We start from the raw sequence: 18,121 nt of genomic DNA, 5'->3' as shown, positions 1-18,121 counted from the left end.
ACGAAGTACTCAAGCAGACAGGAGCATTAAAGGTTATTTTTATTAAATACTTTTCAGATCAAGTCAGTAATAACAAACTTATGATGAAGACTTAACATTCAAACACTTGAGTTTTGTTACTTCATGTTTTTAAATTGTCATCATGCAAAATCCAGCATCCAAATTTAAAACTCAGCATATATTGAAATTGGCCCATAATACACTGTCACAATGCAGCAGATTGGCTAATAAGGATGGAGTATACCAAGCAGAGGCCTCTCATTGTCACCATTTCTCTTAAAAGGTGATTCCCCACTTAAGATGGACCAGTTCATTTACCTCAGATGCAACTAACATAGATTTTAAGTGTTTTAACCAGAAAGTTCACATGCATATATCTTCCTTTTTGTAAAACTGCATATATAATTTTTTGTTTCTTAATAATCTGTGTGGCTTCTAATAATCAAGATTGAGTACACTGCAAACAAGCTGAGCACTGGCACTGCACTGCCAGTTGTGTACTTTACTACCCTCGAATAGTGTCTCTTGTTCCCCCAATTGGCTCTGCAGTGAACTGCAACAGCTAATTGTCATCCACACGCAGAATCCTTGGCCTTGCACGCCTACATACAAACAATGAACCCTGTGTGGCTGAACGAGGCAGCCAGCTCCTACAGCATACATCAAGTCCAGGAGGGGATATACTGACATTTCAGAGTACGTCACGTGGGTCGCGATACGGCAGTGATATGACGAGCTGGACAGCGAGTTACACAGGGACGCGAGAATGCAGAACAAGGTGGGGGGGGGGCACAGTGTCACAATTTATATATCTATAGAAAATGATGTTGCAGAAGTTCTTCGTTTTGGGGAATTGTCCCTCACCACCAACCTCTGTTTGTAAATGCTCTCCCATAGGCCTACATTAAAAACATACCGCTAAACCAATCAGCAGACCCTGCTGGAAGATGTGGAATATCTGATTGGCTGGCTGTGGCATCTTTATATACAGCCCCGCTTGCAGTCTGTGCAAACTTGTGTGTGTGTGTGTATGTATATGTGTCTCTCTCTCTCCCCCCCACTCGGATCACATGCCAGTATACTGTGCCGTTTGATATCTGTAACCATACTACAGATTCATGGGTACCGTTTCCGTGTGTGTGTGTGTCCGTAACTCTGTCTATCTGTGTGTGTGTGTGTGTGTGTGTGCGTGTGTTTGACTCCCTCCCTACAAAATACCCTGGGTCTGAACTTTCTTATCCAATTCCACAACTATTTTTAGGAAAAAAAATATACGAGACGTCACGAGAACACCACTGCCACAACCACCACAAACAGGAACGATAAAAATCAACGGACTTGCTTGAAACATACATTTGAATAATCACCCTGTGAAACCTCAGATCATGTGACAAGTAACCAGGAGCACATTCCCCCCCGAGCAGGAACAGTGTACGGTCCTTAACCAGCCTTACAGGGTCAGCGATAGAAGACACTGGGCAAAACAAATGTCACGGGACAACAAAAGCAACAGCACCCAAAGGGGCAGACTGACGGACGGAGAGGGGGGGGGGTGAAAATCAATGGTCCAGAGTCCCCCATTCCCCGAGTCCCCCGCAGGGAAAGGCCAACCTGAAATTGCAGAAGGTCCACCTACAGTGAACGTAACAGTATCGAGTCTCAAAGTGAGCGTGCTAAACAGTTCGCGCCATTAAAAAAATAAACAAAAGGAAAATCTCTCCCTTTAAATTGCCCAAAACGGCATCAGTTTGGGGTTCGGAAATGAAGGTCTGCGCGGGACGGCACGAGAGCTGTGCGCAGCTCTGCCTGGACAGAAAGAGCTCGAGCGATGGTCAGAGTCGCTCTGCGGCCCGAATGAACCCCGACCTCCCTAAGGGCTGCGAACGCCGTCCTAAGCACGGAGCACAGTGTGCATTCTGCAACTTCAAGTGTGGCCGGGAGGGGGCTGGTGCAGTGAGACACCCCAACCCAACGGAGGTTTAGAGTTCAGTCTTTGTGCCTTTTTTTTAAAATATATATGTATATATACACACACACACACATATTTGTGTACATATATATTTTTTGCCTAGTAAGCAGCAGAAGGGATGATTTTTCAGAGAGCATACAGACAGTACAAAGACACAAAACTCCTTTCTCAAACCCTGAAAGTGAACTCAAATTTCACTTTTCGCTCTTATATTTACATAACATCTATACTTGCATGTGTGTATATACACATACATACACATGCCTACATACATAAATACATAATATGTAGTTTAAATTAAAAATATCCCCCTTTTAAAAATTATTTTGCTGGAAACACAAAAAACCCCGAAATACAATAACTCAAGAGTTTGAGAAACACACAGCCAAGTACGAAAAAATCTGTCCCACTCTTCCAAAGAAAAAAACTAACATTAAAATGTTTTTAAATGCCTAAAGTCTAGACTTTGGTGCTTTAAATTCTGAGACTCACTTATTTTGTCTAAGAATACACACCCTATCATACGTGAAGAGTTGCGTCCAAAGCCTGAAATGTACATTCAAAAATTTCAGGTTTGTGTGCATTTTTTCCTCTTTCAGTCTGAACTTCACTTTCTGCATCTCCTATGTTTACTTACACAAATGTTTGTCTTACACAACTCATTATCATTATTATAGTAATTTTATGCATATATATAAACGTAATTTAAGATATATTTTAACACACCTTCTGGACATTGTAAACGGGCAAGGAAGCTGGATCCGTGAAAATGGGGCGACTCGGCGCCCCCTTGTGGGCAGCAGGTGCATGCACTGACCCCCAAGGCCGAGCTGCCACGGCAACTGGCCCCCACCGTCTGACTAGCCTAGGATTACACTGGATTAGTGGTGCTGCTCTCAGGTGGTTTCTACATTTGTATATATATTTTTTGTTACTTTGTTACCCTCAATTTTTTTGTTTAACGCTGAGACGTCATCTCCAACCAGTCTTGGGCGCCGATCCAACTTTGGAGACGAAATGCTCCAGCCTCCCTAAGAAATCAGGCAAGCTGCCCAAGACAGAAGGGCGGGAAGCGGGGAAAGGGGAGGGAGGAGTCATTTTAGGGATTAAATCCCAGTGAGATACACCACATGATTCTGGTTCCGGTTACCACACGCTTCTTGTTTCTGGGCCCCCACTTAAAAAAAGTTTGGGGGCCCCATGTCAATACATGGTTTTACTGGAGGTAAAAACCACCACTGGCTTTACCACCAAGTAATTTCCTGCAGGCAGACCTCACTTAAACCCGCCTACTTGTGCACATGTACGCAGAATTAGACGTGTGCACACATGCACACTTGACAGCATACACCAAATACACCCGTGTATGCACCTTCAGTGGCATAAACCTTAACTTGTACCCCTGTGTTTCAGTGGGTGTCCATGCATGCGTGTGCCTTTGTGCAGGTACTGGCTCATCTACCAACGAATTTCAAACATCTACACACACACCTCGGCCTGCTGCAGTTCACTGGAGGGGTGCAGATGGTGCTCCAGAGCAGTGGAAGTGCACGTTGAGCCACTTGGAGTCGCGGCGACGCCAGACGCGCGTCTCCTCCGACTGGCAGCTGCGAGGCCGGCCCTGGCTGTCGATGTACTGCGTGAGGCGGATGTAGGCGATGCAGGCCGCGTCCTCGCCGATCAGGTGCACGTGCGGGTTCAGGATGGTGGTGTGCACCGGCTTGCTGTTCTTACTCAACACTGTCAACACACACACACACACACACACTCACGTATACATCCAGCTAGACATTACTCCTATGTCAAAAACGGGAAAAACATCATGAGGAATTACGCATACGGTCATAATACCGCACAAAATACCCAGAATAGAAGAGCGCCTTACAATTCTCAAAGTAGAATTTGTGGAAGTCCATTCCCTCCACAAGGTTCCCAAGTGCTTCCGGTTCGAAGGAGGTCAGGCCAGGATCACATATTCTCCTGAAGGTGGAGGGACACACAAGACATCAGCAACGGATCCCCACAGATTCTGGGAATTGGGACAAGGGGTGCGGCTTACGTGTAAGCTTCAAAGTCTCCATTGTTGATGGCCTCGATCAGCTGTTCTGTGATCTTGATGATCTCCTGCTTCCGAGCTGAAAATACAGAGCGAGGAATTGGTGGAGAAAGGAAGAGGGAGGAAATTAGCAAGAGTGGGTGGGAAACCCCGGAAAAAATGCACTGTGACAGTTCACAGTAAAACTGGGAAGTTTACAGTTAAACCTTAATCATCCATAGTTCTACTACAAAGTTTACAGTTTGACCATGAATGTTTCATATTAGAAGTGCAAATTCTTGTTTTATTTTGAAGTTCATGATCACCTCTTCTGGCATTTAATAATTCTGGCAATGAAGTTTACAGTTCAACTATGAATATTTCTATCTACTACGAACTTTTATCATTTCCACCATGGAAGAGTTAATGGTAATGTTGTGCAGTAAGTTTTAAGTCATGGTGTAGGAGGCACTAATGAACAGGACAATAAGTTTCACTTTTACTGGGATTGTTAAATTGATAGTGAATCTGACTAACATTCACAGGAGAACCATGAATCGTGACACTGTGAAATTAACAGTTTGACTGTAAAGTAGTTCACAGTAGAACCTTGAACTGTCCACAGCTTAACTGTAAACTGGTGAACTTCACAGTCAGAAAGCTTACAGTTGAACTATAGATTTCACAGTAGAACCATAAAAAGTGTATCGATTCACAAAACGGGCAAACAAGTTTACAGTTATACTGTGAATTTTCAACAGTGATTTTTTTTTCCTGAGGGAGGAGAAAGAGATGGATCAAAGAATAGGTATAAAGCGCCAAACTCAATCAGTTAATGCAAACCAATCCATACCTCTTAATATCAAAACATACTTCCCTTCACTATCATTTCCTATCATCAATGTCAAACTTGGTGGAATGTTCACATGTTCTACTGTCCCAGTGTCGGTGGAATGTTCACATGTTCTACTGTCCCAGTGTCGGTGGAATGTTCACACGTTTTACTGTCCCAGTGTCGGTGGATTGTTCACACGTTTTACTGTCCCAGTGTCGGTGGATTGTTCACACGTTCTACTGTCCCAGTGTTGGTGGAATGCTCACACGTTCTACTATCCCAGTGTGGGTGGAATGTTCACACGTTTTACTGTCCCAGTGTCGGTGGATTGTTCACACGTTTTACTGTCCCAGTGTCGGTGGAATGCTCACATGTTCTACTGTCCCAGTGTCAGTGGAATGTTCACAAGTTCTAGGTTTCCACCTTCTTAAATGTTTGGTTTTTAAATGTTCAGTAGTTTCCCTTTACTGACTTTTATAGCGTGTTAAGTACCTATGAGAGGCTGAGTATGTGATTATGAGGGTTATGAGTACACGACAAAGTGAAAGGTGCAGAAAGTGCACAGTGTTCACACTGACGTACAGTACTGTCCCGAGCTAGCAGATTGTGGGGACATGCTTCAACTGTGGATGAATGTCCTGTACATCATGCAAAGGGTCAGTTGTAAGTAATGAACAAGGACACACAAGACCACAAGCCACAGGACAGACAAACAAGTCATTCACGGAATCCCACATAAAACAGCCGATTAACAGATAACAGCCTTCAAAACAGCTACACTGGACATGCACCAGGTTCACAAGGGGCAGGCAAACAAAGCAGAGCAGTCACAGCGGCTGCCAGGGAGCCTGACGTGGCAGAACATCTGTGTGTGCAGGGAGACCCACGGGCCCTCGGCAGGCAGAGCCGGTGAGGAGATCACAGAGCCGTTAAACACCCAGAGGGCCCCCACAGATTTACCTTTTTCTGTCCTGACTGTCCCACAAACACACACGGAAATCCACTGAGGGCAAGAGTGCTTTATGAGAAGCGGAGACCAGAGAAAAACAGGAAGTGGGGGAGCGGGAGGCATGGCAGTAACCATACCCCACTAATGTGGCGGCGTGGAGGTATGACAAGGATGAGGCCAACCGCCATGGTCACACAGAAGGCAGGGAGAGCTACTGCAGGTGAACAGCACCTTAGACTAGGCTGGGGGACAAGGAAGAGGAATGGTGAAGAGAAGAACCTTTTCCCAAGTGATATGTCTATCCATAGGAGAAGGGTCAGCTTTCAGTCCAGTGCCGAGTAGCACGTGCACTGAGAAGAGACTGTAAGGAGGTATCTACAGGAGGGGAAGGTGCAGAGTAGTGCTGTCACTGGCCGGGGTATGCAGGAGGAATACGCTCCAGTTCTCCGGAAAGTACGGAGAAAATGAGAAGCCTGGAGGTAGAGATGAACGGCAGAGCAGCAGGAGAACATCCAGTACACGGGTTAACAGGGAGCACAGCCCAGGATCCAAAGGGACGACAAGAACTGGGAGCCCCGATGTGAAGAAGCAGAAAAGCAGGAAGGGGCAGAACATCATCCAGGAGATGGCCAATCACAGTCGGCTAAGGAGTGACCGGCGGGCGGGGCTTACTGGCCAGCAGACGCTGCATTGGCGGCTCTTCAGTGGCGCTGCACTGGCTCATCACGGCACTGTCGCAGCTGGCCCCGTGCCCCGACACTGCAACCACCCAATCAGGAGAGAGAAAGTGCAGCTGGGAGGCGGGACAGGCACACTGGAGCCGTTCCCCCTTCAACTCCATTTGATCTCAATGGTTATAGTTACAAGTGAAACATTACATCAAAATGTGGATGCAAGAACACATCGGTACGAAACTAAGAGTCAAAATTAACATTCAAAATATTGAAGTACATACACTTCTTACTACACAAATTATATCTCAAAATGATGGAGTCCTGTGTCGGCACATGCATTTTCTGTTTCCTCTTATCCTGTTATGTGCTGACTGAATGTCTTTTCTTCGTCTCTTTTCGGCTCATGGCCACATAAGCCTGAGTGCCCTTTGCTATAAGACCAGACTTAGGCTACAGGAAGAGCATGACGGCAGCATCAGCATCTCGAGCCGAGGGAGAACAGGACCGTGCCACATCAGTGTTCCCAGCCCCACCGGCAGGCCCAGGACCAGGCTAACAGCACAGGGATCAAAACCTCATGGAGGGCAGGCCCACAGACATGGAGGGCAGGCCCAGAGACATGGAGGGCAGGCCCAGGACCAGGCTAACAGCACAGGGATCAAAACCTCATGGAGGGCAGGCCCAGAGACATGGAGGGCAGGCCCAGGACCAGGCTAACAGCACAGGGATCAAAACCTCATGGAGGGCAGGCCCAGAGACATGGAGGGCAGGCCCAGAGACATGCAGAGCAGGCCCATCGTGGCAAGAAAGTACCTTTGCTAGCTTTCATCTCCTCCTCTTCTGTGGTGTTGGAGCTCTCGGTGGAGCCCTGAGAAAGAGGGAACAAAAACGAAAAGCAAGAAAATACAGAGAGAGGGAACATAAAGACACGACAGGCAAACAGAGACACACACAGAGAGAATGCGTCAGCAATACTCACAAAGCGGGGCACCAAGTTCTGCGAGAAGCATCTTTACAAGTGTCAATGAAAGTATCAGCCCTTTCAGCCCTGGGCATCTGGGCCAACCAGAACATCTCATTTGCGATGGGAAAAGGAACAAATACAGCCAAGGGAACAGGAGAGAGTGAAGTGAAGGCCTACCTTGACACTATCAGCAGGGTTGTGAACAACAGTGGTTTGAGGCTCCTGGAGGAGGTAGGGGGAGAGAGTTTAGTGGTGATGGACGAAATGACGCCTCATTGATGACTTGCTGCATTTTGTGACCCCACTAAATGGTGCTCTCTGCTCAAAAAAGGGTACAAAGCACGTCCGAAAACAAAGCAACAGCGCCATCTTGTGGGGTCAGAAAAATACAGCAAATGTAGGGTCGAAAACAAGATGTCAAGTACAAGTGGAGATGGTAACATGTCAGTTAACAATGGAGGATTCAGCCAGTGCAAATGGACGAGCACAGAAAGTTATGGGGACTAAACGGCTAAGGAATGTGAGCATGGTGAGACGAAAAATAAAAGGCAAGGATGGCTGGGGGGGGCAGGGGTCCAGGCCGGCACCTTTGTCCAACACCCACTCAAAAGGGGATCATATCGCTATCAAGTGAGCGGTGCCCCCTTCTCAGCCAACCACAGCCATACCACACCAACCGGGCCGAGACAGGACCGGACCCAAAGATGCACACTCAGCAAGCCCATGCAGGCCAGTCTCCCTGCCACACCAAACCTCGTACTCATCATTAATCGTCAAGATCTCGGCCGTGTGAACCGCTCTGCCTCGACATTCCAGAGGGCTTCTCAGAAGCTGCATTACTTCTCATTTACATGGAGGCTGCATCTTCTCACAGATGTTTCCTAGTAATTCTGGCTCCCATCTTACATTTCCTCAGACTACCACGTTGTGTCAAGCCAATGAGAAATTTAATCCTACAGGAATTAATGGGTTAATGTTTAATTAACCCGCCTACTGTGAACTTCAGAACCTTTTTTTTTTTTTTTCATCAGATGACCAAGGAGGTCTAATATGGTCAAACCCTTAACAAAATAAGCCAATAATTCCAGAATTAATATTGAAAGTCACGAGAAATTACATCTCAGGCGACTCCAGAACCCATCAATATTTGGGGGCAAAGCACATGCCTACCCTCACAAGGTCTAACGAGAAGCTTCATTCAAAAAACAAACCACAAAAACGAAAGGGGGACAGACAAACATTTTGGAGGGGGGTTGTGCGTAAAACAGGAGCCAGCTGTGGATGCATCCGCTTTACTCGACTGGGTAATATGACTGAAGAGACACGGAAAGCAGGTTGGGCCAAACAGAACAGAGTGGAAAGGCAAAAGGACAATTCAAACCCAAAGCAAAGCCACAACGGCGATGGACAGATGCAATAAACAAAGGAAGTTCAGAGGAGGTACCATTGGGACAGATGAAGAGCTGCTGTCTTTGTTGCCGCCCACAACATTGTTTTTGTTGTTGTTTGATTGCGGCTGGATGAAACAGAAGAACAGAAAGCAGAGAATGATCTCACTGTTAGAACACAACGCAGGCCAAGGCTGGAACCTGAACCTTCACACGTCCATGACAGACCGTGATGGCAAGGATCCTCAGTGCCCTCATTCTAAAAATCCGTTTCCCGTTTCTCCAGCTCCTCGGTGACGCTCGCATTCCCTTTGGAATGTTTCTACAGCGTCTGCACTGCACTGCACTGCACGACCCCCACGCAGAGCATCCCGAGGGCAGCTGGAGCGGGCCTCAGCGCCTCCTCAGCGCCTCCTCAGCTAGCAGGCCAGACTTTAACTTTGGCTCAGGCACAGGAATGTGTGTGTGGGAGGGAAGTTCTAATCTAAACCTCCCGTAATATAATGTAAAAGATGTATGTATAATGTAAGATACTGTAATAAAATGAACACATTTTAAAGCCGTTTCACAAGTCCGAATGTTTCTTACAGATGCCGTAATTTCTTATTTGCGTGGACTGTAGGCCTCCGTAACAACAAATTTCACACAGAATAGAATCCCCATGTACTATAAATTCTACCAAATTATTACTGAATACTAATGTGGGACAGAACCCCTAAATGTAGTACTCTGGGACAGCAGACGTATTAAAGCACAGGAAAGAATGAAAGAAGAACGAAACGAGTATCACCTAGCGACACGACGTACCAGGAACAGCTCCTGCACCCGGGGGGGGGGGGGGGTAATAAACCGTATTTTAATTGGCCACAAGGTAGAACTCTTGCAAAAAACACTACTGTTTCATTTGATTTGATTTCTGCTGAATTGTTGACGTTCCGGGACTCTGTACATTAGCCATGCAAGATGACAAGGTGACAAAGTCTTAAACAGTCAGAAGAAAAAAAAATGACAAGGGTTAGGGGACATCCTGCCAGGCCGAGGGCAGCTAAGCTAAAGGGCCGAGGGCAGCTAAGCTAAAGGGCCGAGGGCAGCTAAGCTAAAGGGCCGAGGGCAGCTAAGTTAAAGGGCCGAGGGCAGCTAAGCTAAAGGGCCGAGGGCAGCTAAGCTAAAGGGCCGAGGGCAGCTAAGTTAAAGGGCCGAGGGCAGCTAAGCTAAAGGGCCAAGGGCAGCTAAGCTAAAGGGCCGAGGGCAGCTAAGTTAAAGGGCCGAGGGCAGCTAAGCTAAAGGGCCGAGGGCAGCTAAGCTAAAGGGCCGAGGGCAGCTAAGTTAAAGGGCCGAGGGCAGCTAAGCTAAAGGGCCAAGGGCAGCTAAGCTAAAGGGCCGAGGGCAGCCTGCAGTGCAGCTGGGGAGACGAACAGTGTCACGTCTGGCGGGGGGGGTCACCGCTGACGCTCTTCTAGCTGAGCTCTTCATTTGCTCAGATTAGTTGTTAGTCCATTTAATGTGTATTTATAATAAAGCAGGCATACTGTCTGAAGACATCATTGTTAAATTAATAAATTAATGTATTAATTGTTAAGTTGCTAAGAACCATAAGCCATATATTACTGAAATCGTTTTTGGTGATGAATAAATGGATGGTCGACCATCAGCGAGATTTCTGCAGTGCTTTTTAACCCTGACAGCACTGGACGTACTTATCAGCCACAGTGAATGACAGCTCCCCAAAACCCTCTCATGTCACACTGCTTTACAGAGATATTTCATCCTTCTAGAATTTCAATGACCTGTTAGTTGCTTCCTTGTCTTTGGTTTTATTTCAGCCTCACATGCGAAGCACTTCGAGCTGAATAGTGCTATAAATAAAGATGTAACGAGGCAGTCATGTTTACAGCAGAGGAGCTCTGGGTCTGGTCTTATAGCCACAGGCCACCCACCAGGGGGCAGCATCACGTCATCTAAGCCAGAGAGACCCGCAGTCAGTCTATCTGCGGCCTTTAAGGAGCACCAGGAACTGCGAGACCAGAGAGACGGGGGGGGGGGGGGATGGGGGGGGGGGAGGAGGAAGTGACGCATGTCTCGCTCCTTTAGGCCCTACTTATTTAGCAAAATCCAGACAAGAAGCGCAGTGAGCGACCAGGGGCGAGGGAGCAGCGGCGAGGGAGCAGCGGCGAGCGACCAGCCCCAGTTTGGCCGCGCTGCAGCCGCCTGCCACTCTGGGGCCTTTTTAATGGCCGCCAGCAGCAGGAACCCGGAGCCACGTCCCCCTGACATGTGGTCTCCACCAGCCGCCTGAGAACGGCGTGTGAATAGAGGTACATACAGATGCTTTCAGGACTACTGAGAACCTCCTCCTGAGCGCTTTCCTCCACTCCCCTGTGTCAGAGCCCCCTGTATCTGCCCAGGACACAGCAACTTCAGGCCATGCGGGTCCGTCTCTGGCCACTAGGGGGAGCGCATAACGCTTCACACACCTGTCATCAGGACTCTGCTATTCCTGCATTAATATTTGCTTTGTTACTGCAAGCAATTCTTGGCTGGAGACAAAAAAAACCGAGGGAGATTTTTTTGTTATTGTGAGGGTGGAAAATGTAGTGGCTCTTGGTAAAAATAATGAAATTAAAATATTAAAAAAAAAAAAAAACATAAAACAATTTGTCAGAATTAAAATGGGAAAATTAATTAAGTGTTCAGAAAAAGAGGTCAGCTTAGGAGCAGAGCTGCCCGACTGAACGTAACGTTTCCTCATCACTGTTCAACGTGTATCTCATTCATTCAGTAAAGTTCACAGGGTATCAGGCCAACAAACCATTACACACAAATTCTCCAGCGTCCTGGTCTGGGGGCTTCAGTTTACTGGATATGTGAGCATCAAGGGGGGCGGGGGACAGGGTCTGATTCTCACAGGCGTCTGTGTGGAGTGGGGGGGGGGGTGATCATCAACAGATCAAAGGGAAGAAATCGAGAGACAGAAAAATGTGCGTGAGGGGGCATGAAGTCTGCAAACGTGCCTGTGCATGCGGGAGTGGGTGGGGGGGGGCTGAAAAGCAGCGGATTCCCAACAACAAGACCAACTCCCTCATTTCATCAAGAGATTAAAACAGAGACGTGCAGATCTCACCATGACTGAAATACAGGAGCTGGACTCCCTATTGCCAGCAGACGAAATGGAAGCAGAAATAAGCATGCAGATTACAGGAGGAGGCTGAGTGGGAAGGGGGCCCCACACTCGGGAAAGGGGTCGGAATCGCATGGAAAATGGGGATAACACGTCGGCTCCGACGGCTCGAGCACGAGTGGGGCGGCCAGCTCGCCAAAATAACCCAGCAGAATTCGTTACGACCGAGTGATTCACTTGTGGGTCCAGCTCAACAGCTATAACATCAAAATAAGTCCTTCGTATTTCAAACAAACCAAACCTAGTTAACAGTGACCCACACCAAGCCACACCCACCCCAGGACTATCGTCACCGTCATGAAGCACTGTCCCAGAGTCCCAGAGCTTCAACAAAATTTCCGACACGTCACTTTAGCCCCCGGCACGTAGCTGTGTGGCCTACATTGTTCTCATAATGCTGGAAACACATCTATTAAGGCTGTGACCCGTCCTGCAGCCCCCAGCCTTTGCTGAAGATGAATACGTGGGTTAAAGCAAAACCTACATCAGAAAAATTAGGACATCTAAGTTCAGCTAAAATCCAGAAAAGGGAACAAAAATTTATAGATTCCCCAAGAACAACCCCAAGTGAATCTGTAGTGTAGAGATCCTCCCGAACCCAAGAGCTTCGTGCAGAAACGTCTCATTTCCCATGTTTTGATTTCTCAACTGCTCAGCAGCCATCGCAGTAACGCAAACCAACGTGAGACCACTCAACATGTCAAGGCGCAAACCTATAACAAACCTAAAACACTGGAGAAAAGTCAATGCTTTCATTTTGGGCTGGATATCAGGCTCTGAAGAGGAAAAACACAGAGGCTTAGGGACCACAGCTGGGCACAAAGACGAGAGGAGATACTGTGGCCACCAGCAAACAAGCGCTCGATTGGTCAATGTGAGACAGGAGGGGCGGAGCAAAGGCGCTCGATTGGTCACTGAGAGACAGGAGGGGCAGAGCAAAGGCGCTCGATTGGTCACTGAGAGACAGGAGGGGCAGAGCAAAGGCGCTCGATTGGTCACTGTGAGATAGGAGGGGCATAGCAAAGGCTCTCGATTGGTCACTGTGAGACAGGAGAGGCGGAGCAAAGGCGCTGGATTGGTCACTGAGATAGGAGGGGCATAGCAAAGGCGCTTGATTGGTCACTGTGAGACAGGAGGGGCGGAGCAAAGGCGCTCGATTGGTCACAGATACAGGAGGGGCGGAGCAAAGGCATTCGATTGGTCACTGAGAGACAGGAGGGGCGGAGCAAAGGCACTCGATTGGTCACTGACAGGAGGGGCGGCGCAAAGGCGCCCGATTGGTCACTGTGAGACAGGAGGGATGGATCTAGTGACCCTGAGAAAAGGAAGTGGCCCACTATGCATAAATTAATTCATCATATCATCAGAATAAATGTCAAGTAAGAGCGTATTCTAAAAAAATCCTATCTGGATATATGAACTCTATTCTATTGCTTTGTGGGAAGCGCTTTATCTACTTAGCTGTGCTTGATTTCTATAACTGGCAACAACTTGTATTCAGATACTTGTATGCTTACCTTGACTCCCTCCGATTTCTTGTTGAGTAAGCTTTTGCAAGCTGCAGATGAAGAGAACAGGTAAGCACTGCACTGTACAAGAGGCTCCGATTCAAAATCAAAATGCAAAATGAATAAAACAACAATGAATAGGCTGGCAAGTATTAGGCTTATGTTTCAATCACTTTTTTAAACTTTTTAAAAAGACCCCACGACGTGTGAATTAAAAACATCTACAGGATGGCACACACACGCACATGTAGGGTATACATATCCTTATGGGGACCGCTCATTCATTTCAATGGGAAAATGCTAACGCTAACTATGACAACCTTAACCCCTACCCTGCCCTAACTATAACCATAAGTAACCAAACAAAATACAAGAGTTTTTGCATTTTTTAGTTTTTTCATAGCAGTCACCGATTTTTATAAAATAGAGTTTTCCCTTATGGGGACCAGGAAACCGGTCCCCATAAGGAAAAAAAACAGATATTTATCACGTTATGGGGACATTATGTCCCCATAAGGATAGGTAAACCCACTCGCGCACACACATACACACACACACACACACGCGCAAAAGACATACAGACAGAAATAGACAGACGCACACACACACAAAATCAACTTCCCAATAAGCAGTTCTACAGCATTCCCTTACCTTCCATCAAAAAGGGATGAAAGGATGGCAAAAAAAGAAATATATAAAAAAAAAAACATCAATAGCACATCAGAAGCAGAGGTTCATCAGAATACGGATGGGGGTGCAGCCAATAGGATGAGGGGGGCGGGGTAGAGTGTGACCAAAGGTTTGGCATGCAATAACTACACCTCCCAGAATGCATCTGTCTCAGGTGAACACACCCAAGGAGGGATTAGACAAGCTGCTGTCTTACTACTGATTCCCCTGTCTGTGAATATAGTAAGCGGGAATTAAACACGACCACAACGCGCTGCAAGAACTCCGCTGGCCATGACAGAAAGCCCACATGCTGATGAGTGCAAAAAAGGAACATTGTTTCCTTTTAGAAATAATTCACGAATAGAAAAGTGAAGCATATTAAAAACAAAGACAGCACTCTTGCCCAGCGCTAAGCCCCAAGCCTGCCTGAGATGCAATGAGTCCGGGGCATGATGAGGGGGCGCTCTTCACTGCCACCTACAGGCAGAGGCTTTTCCACAGTGACTCTAACCCACTGCAGTGGTGTTCTGTAGCTGAAGCTGAATTATAACCATGTTGGGGGTCCGGCGGGGGGGATGGGGAGGGGGTTGAGGAGTGGGGTGAAAACAGCACCTTCCGTCTGTCCGCGAGGGGGCTTATTCCACGCCAGTGGGCTGACCTCTGACCTCTGTCATGTGACCCCCAGGCTGAGGAAGGCAGCAAGCCAACCCCACTCCTGCCAATCTCTGAATCGAACCCGAGCCCCACGTGGCTGACCCAGACCCCATACAGAGATGGCCATCTAGAGCGCGGGTTTATAGTAACAGCTAACCTGAATGGGCTCTAGGCATCTTTTCAAAGGCACCATTTAAAAATAACTTGGGAGGCCTATTTGGAATTAAACTATCGAGCTAAACTAAACTCTAAACTGCGCTCACCAACGCACAGGTTACACCTGACTGTGTATATTTACATCAGCACCTGTAATAAGTGTCATGTGATCAACATTAGCACATGTGATAAGTATCATATGGCCAATATAGCACATATGATAAGTGTCATGTGACCAACACTGGCACATGATTCATGTGACTAACATTACATAACATAAGAACATTAGAAATTTACAAACGAGAGGAGGCCATTCGGCCCATCAAGCTCGTTTGGGGAGAACTTAACTAATAGCTGTTAAAATCTTATCTAGCTCTGATTTAAAGGAACCCAGGGTTTTAGCTTCCGCTACACTAGCAGGAAGACTATTCCATACTCTAACTACACGCTGTGTAAAGAAGTGCTTCCTCAAATTTGCTTTAAAATGTTCTCCTGCTAATTTCTACTTATGACCGCGAGTTCTAGTATTTAAACTAATATTGAAGTAGCCATTTGGCTGAAGAGCATCCAGACCCGTTAGAATCTTATAGACCTGGATCATGTCCCCCCCTTAGTCTCCTTTGCTCAAGGCTAAACAGATTCAACTCAGGTAACCTCTCCTCATAAGACATTCCTGGAATCATTTTCGTAGCCCTCCGTAAAGCACATGTGATAAGTATCATGTGACTAACATTAGCACATAAGTCATGTGACCAACATTAGCACAAATGATGTGTCATGTGATGTGCTGTGATTGGCCTGATAGCCTGCGATGCTCTGCTTTGGCCCTACGGTGGGTTGGGGGCACGCTGCCTAGGTGGCATGCTGGTGGGGCAGAGGGTGGGCTGCTCACGTGGCACTCGGGACGTACCTTCCTGTGCCAGCGCGGCAGTGCTGGTGGTGGCAGCAGCAGGGCTGGTATGCTGCCGGCCCACTATTGAACAGAGAGGCGCTGGGTTGAATGGGGCAAACGGCTATGCGAGACACGCGGTAGGACGGTGACCACAAGGGGGCGGTCTGGACACCCGCGTGGGAAACCGTATGTCTGCCACTCAAGCCAGAATCAAGTAAAAATCTGAGAAACCCAAAAGTGGGTCTGAATCACCCTCCAAAGTCGACCTCATAGATAGACATTCACTCTTCATTCACAAAGGAAATCAAACGATCATAAAGGATGTAGTTCACAGTTCAGGCGACTGTCTACAGATGGTTGCCGTGGCTGGGGTGGGGGCTTAGGGGGGGTTGGGTATACTCACAGACACGCAGATTGTTTAATGAGAAGGGGGAAAAAACACACCAATACATGTAATTATCACAACCACACTCTGTACTGTACTAACACAACAATTATTAAACAAAGAGTTCAGGCGAGCAAACTTCACTCACTAGATTCAATTCTGTTTCTGACTAAAGTAGCTGAAGGTGCAGAGATCAAAGGCCCAACTAGTCACCTGTCGCTTTGTTTGAACCACGGGAAGTGCTTGTACTGTTTTAAGCATTCGGGTTTACAATAGTTCAGATTTATTTTTAAAATCCTTTAACTTTATCAAACATTTATAAATGCATTACAGAGCAGCAGATTCTTTCTGTGACCACAAGGAGTCGTCACCTTAATCTGGAGTAAACTCAACGAGCCGGGCAGAGCGGCACTGCGAACCGTCCTCTGAAAGTGGGCAGCGGGCTTCTTGCCAACATGGGCACACCTGGGCACACGCTGTCATCTGTGGGCGTTTCACTCACCTGAGAAGTTTCTGGACACCAGCATGGTGGTGAGAATGGCTCCCTGGAACAAAGGACACGGGAAGCCGCATGTTTTTTGAGCTCAATGCATGATTCACGTAGAAGAGCAATAGTAACATGCGATCAGAGACCAGCAACCTCTTCAACATGGGTGACATAAACATCTTTGGTTCTTTAAAAGTAGGGGTGGTGTCATAGCCCCCACCAGTTTCAGGTCGCCCTCCTGTTACTAACTGAGGACCTAAAAAGATGCACACAAGTCTGTACCTTCAGCTTCCTCCGGGCGTTGAACTTGCGTAGGCACTCAACGGTCTCTTGACGGTGCATCATGGAGGCCACAGTGGAGCGTTGCTACATGGGATAGAAGGTTACCAACATCAGAGAGGACCTCTCAGAGGGCCAGGGGGAGTGGACTCTCCGAAACATTTACATTGAGGGACGTGTAGGATTAATTCACTTCCTGAAACTGGGAGGACAGAGTAAGAAGAGGTGGAAAATTTCAGAGGAAGGAGAACTGCAAGTGCCAGAAAGAGGAAGGAAATGAGACAGGAAGGAGAACTGCAAGGGACAGGAACAGGAAGGAAACGAGACAGGAAGGAGAACTGCAAGGGACAGGAACAGGAAGGAAACGAGACAGGAAAGGGAACTGCAAGGGACAGGACCAGGAAGGAAACGAGACAGGAAAGAGAACTGCAAGGGACAGGACCAGGAAGGAAACAATGCAGGAAGGAGAACTGCAAGGGACAGGAACAGGAAGGAAACGAGACAGGAAAGGGAACTGCAAGGGACAGGAACAGGAAGGAAACAATGCAGGAAGGAGAACTGCAAGGGACAGGAACAGGAAGGAAACGAGACAGGAAAGGGAACTGCAAGGGACAGGAAGAGGGAGGAAATGAGATGGGAAGGAGAACTGCAGGGGAAGGAAGAGGAGGGAAAGGAGACATGAAGGAGAACTGCAAGGAACAGGAAGAGGAAGGATATGACAAAACGGAGAAGGGAGGAGCGACTTACACAGACCCACGGGTGTTTGAGGGCCTGCTCAGCTGTGATCCTTTTGGCCGGGTTGATGGTTAGCATCTGGTTAATGAGGTTTTTGGCCTCAGGGGTAACGGTATCCCACTCCGGGGAGGGGAACTAAAGCCAGAGAGGAACAGAGATGCAAGTCGAGGCTGGCAACAGGAAAAGACTTTAATATCTCTGGGGCATTTTTCTTAATTTATAAAAACTGAAATATATATATATACACAAGTGGCTGAGTCAGTAGTAGATCATGACATCTGAAAATATAAAACCACTTATCTGTGACATTCCACTCATCTATAATGTTCCAAATGGGTAAAGACAGTGCCACCTACCCTCT

General features: G+C 47.3%; 1 protein-coding gene across 8 annotated transcripts in view; it reads right to left on the bottom strand.

Annotated features, from left to right (window-relative positions):
* Positions 1 to 26: 26 nt before the first annotated feature.
* The window catches only part of LOC111848433 (calcium/calmodulin-dependent protein kinase type II subunit gamma-like), a 38,498-nt gene continuing 20,403 nt past the window's right edge, over positions 27 to 18,121 (bottom strand). Inside the window, exons 10-22 of one of the 8 annotated variants that reach the window (XM_072703543.1) lie at positions 17,773 to 17,895; positions 17,029 to 17,112; positions 16,762 to 16,804; positions 15,893 to 15,955; positions 13,510 to 13,550; positions 8,871 to 8,942; positions 7,604 to 7,648; positions 7,276 to 7,330; positions 6,461 to 6,547; positions 4,029 to 4,104; positions 3,855 to 3,949; positions 3,461 to 3,709; positions 27 to 3,017 (exon numbers count right to left, since the gene is read on the bottom strand). In XM_072703543.1, the coding sequence (XP_072559644.1) occupies positions 3,477 to 3,709; positions 3,855 to 3,949; positions 4,029 to 4,104; positions 6,461 to 6,547; positions 7,276 to 7,330; positions 7,604 to 7,648; positions 8,871 to 8,942; positions 13,510 to 13,550; positions 15,893 to 15,955; positions 16,762 to 16,804; positions 17,029 to 17,112; positions 17,773 to 17,895 (1,017 nt within the window). In that variant the 3' untranslated portion in view covers positions 27 to 3,017; positions 3,461 to 3,476. The remainder of the gene's footprint in view (positions 3,018 to 3,460; positions 3,710 to 3,854; positions 3,950 to 4,028; positions 4,105 to 6,460; positions 6,548 to 7,275; positions 7,331 to 7,603; positions 7,649 to 8,870; positions 8,943 to 13,509; positions 13,551 to 15,892; positions 15,956 to 16,761; positions 16,805 to 17,028; positions 17,113 to 17,772; positions 17,896 to 18,121) is intronic. The other 7 variants (XM_072703546.1, XM_072703545.1, XM_072703544.1 and 4 more) reach the window with 7 other exon arrangements.

This window comes from Paramormyrops kingsleyae, chromosome 20 (assembly GCF_048594095.1).
Source record: "Paramormyrops kingsleyae isolate MSU_618 chromosome 20, PKINGS_0.4, whole genome shotgun sequence".
Taxonomy (NCBI): domain Eukaryota; kingdom Metazoa; phylum Chordata; class Actinopteri; order Osteoglossiformes; family Mormyridae; genus Paramormyrops; species Paramormyrops kingsleyae.
Note: the sequence above shows the minus strand (reverse complement) of the source record. Positions and strands in the feature narration are given on the sequence as shown.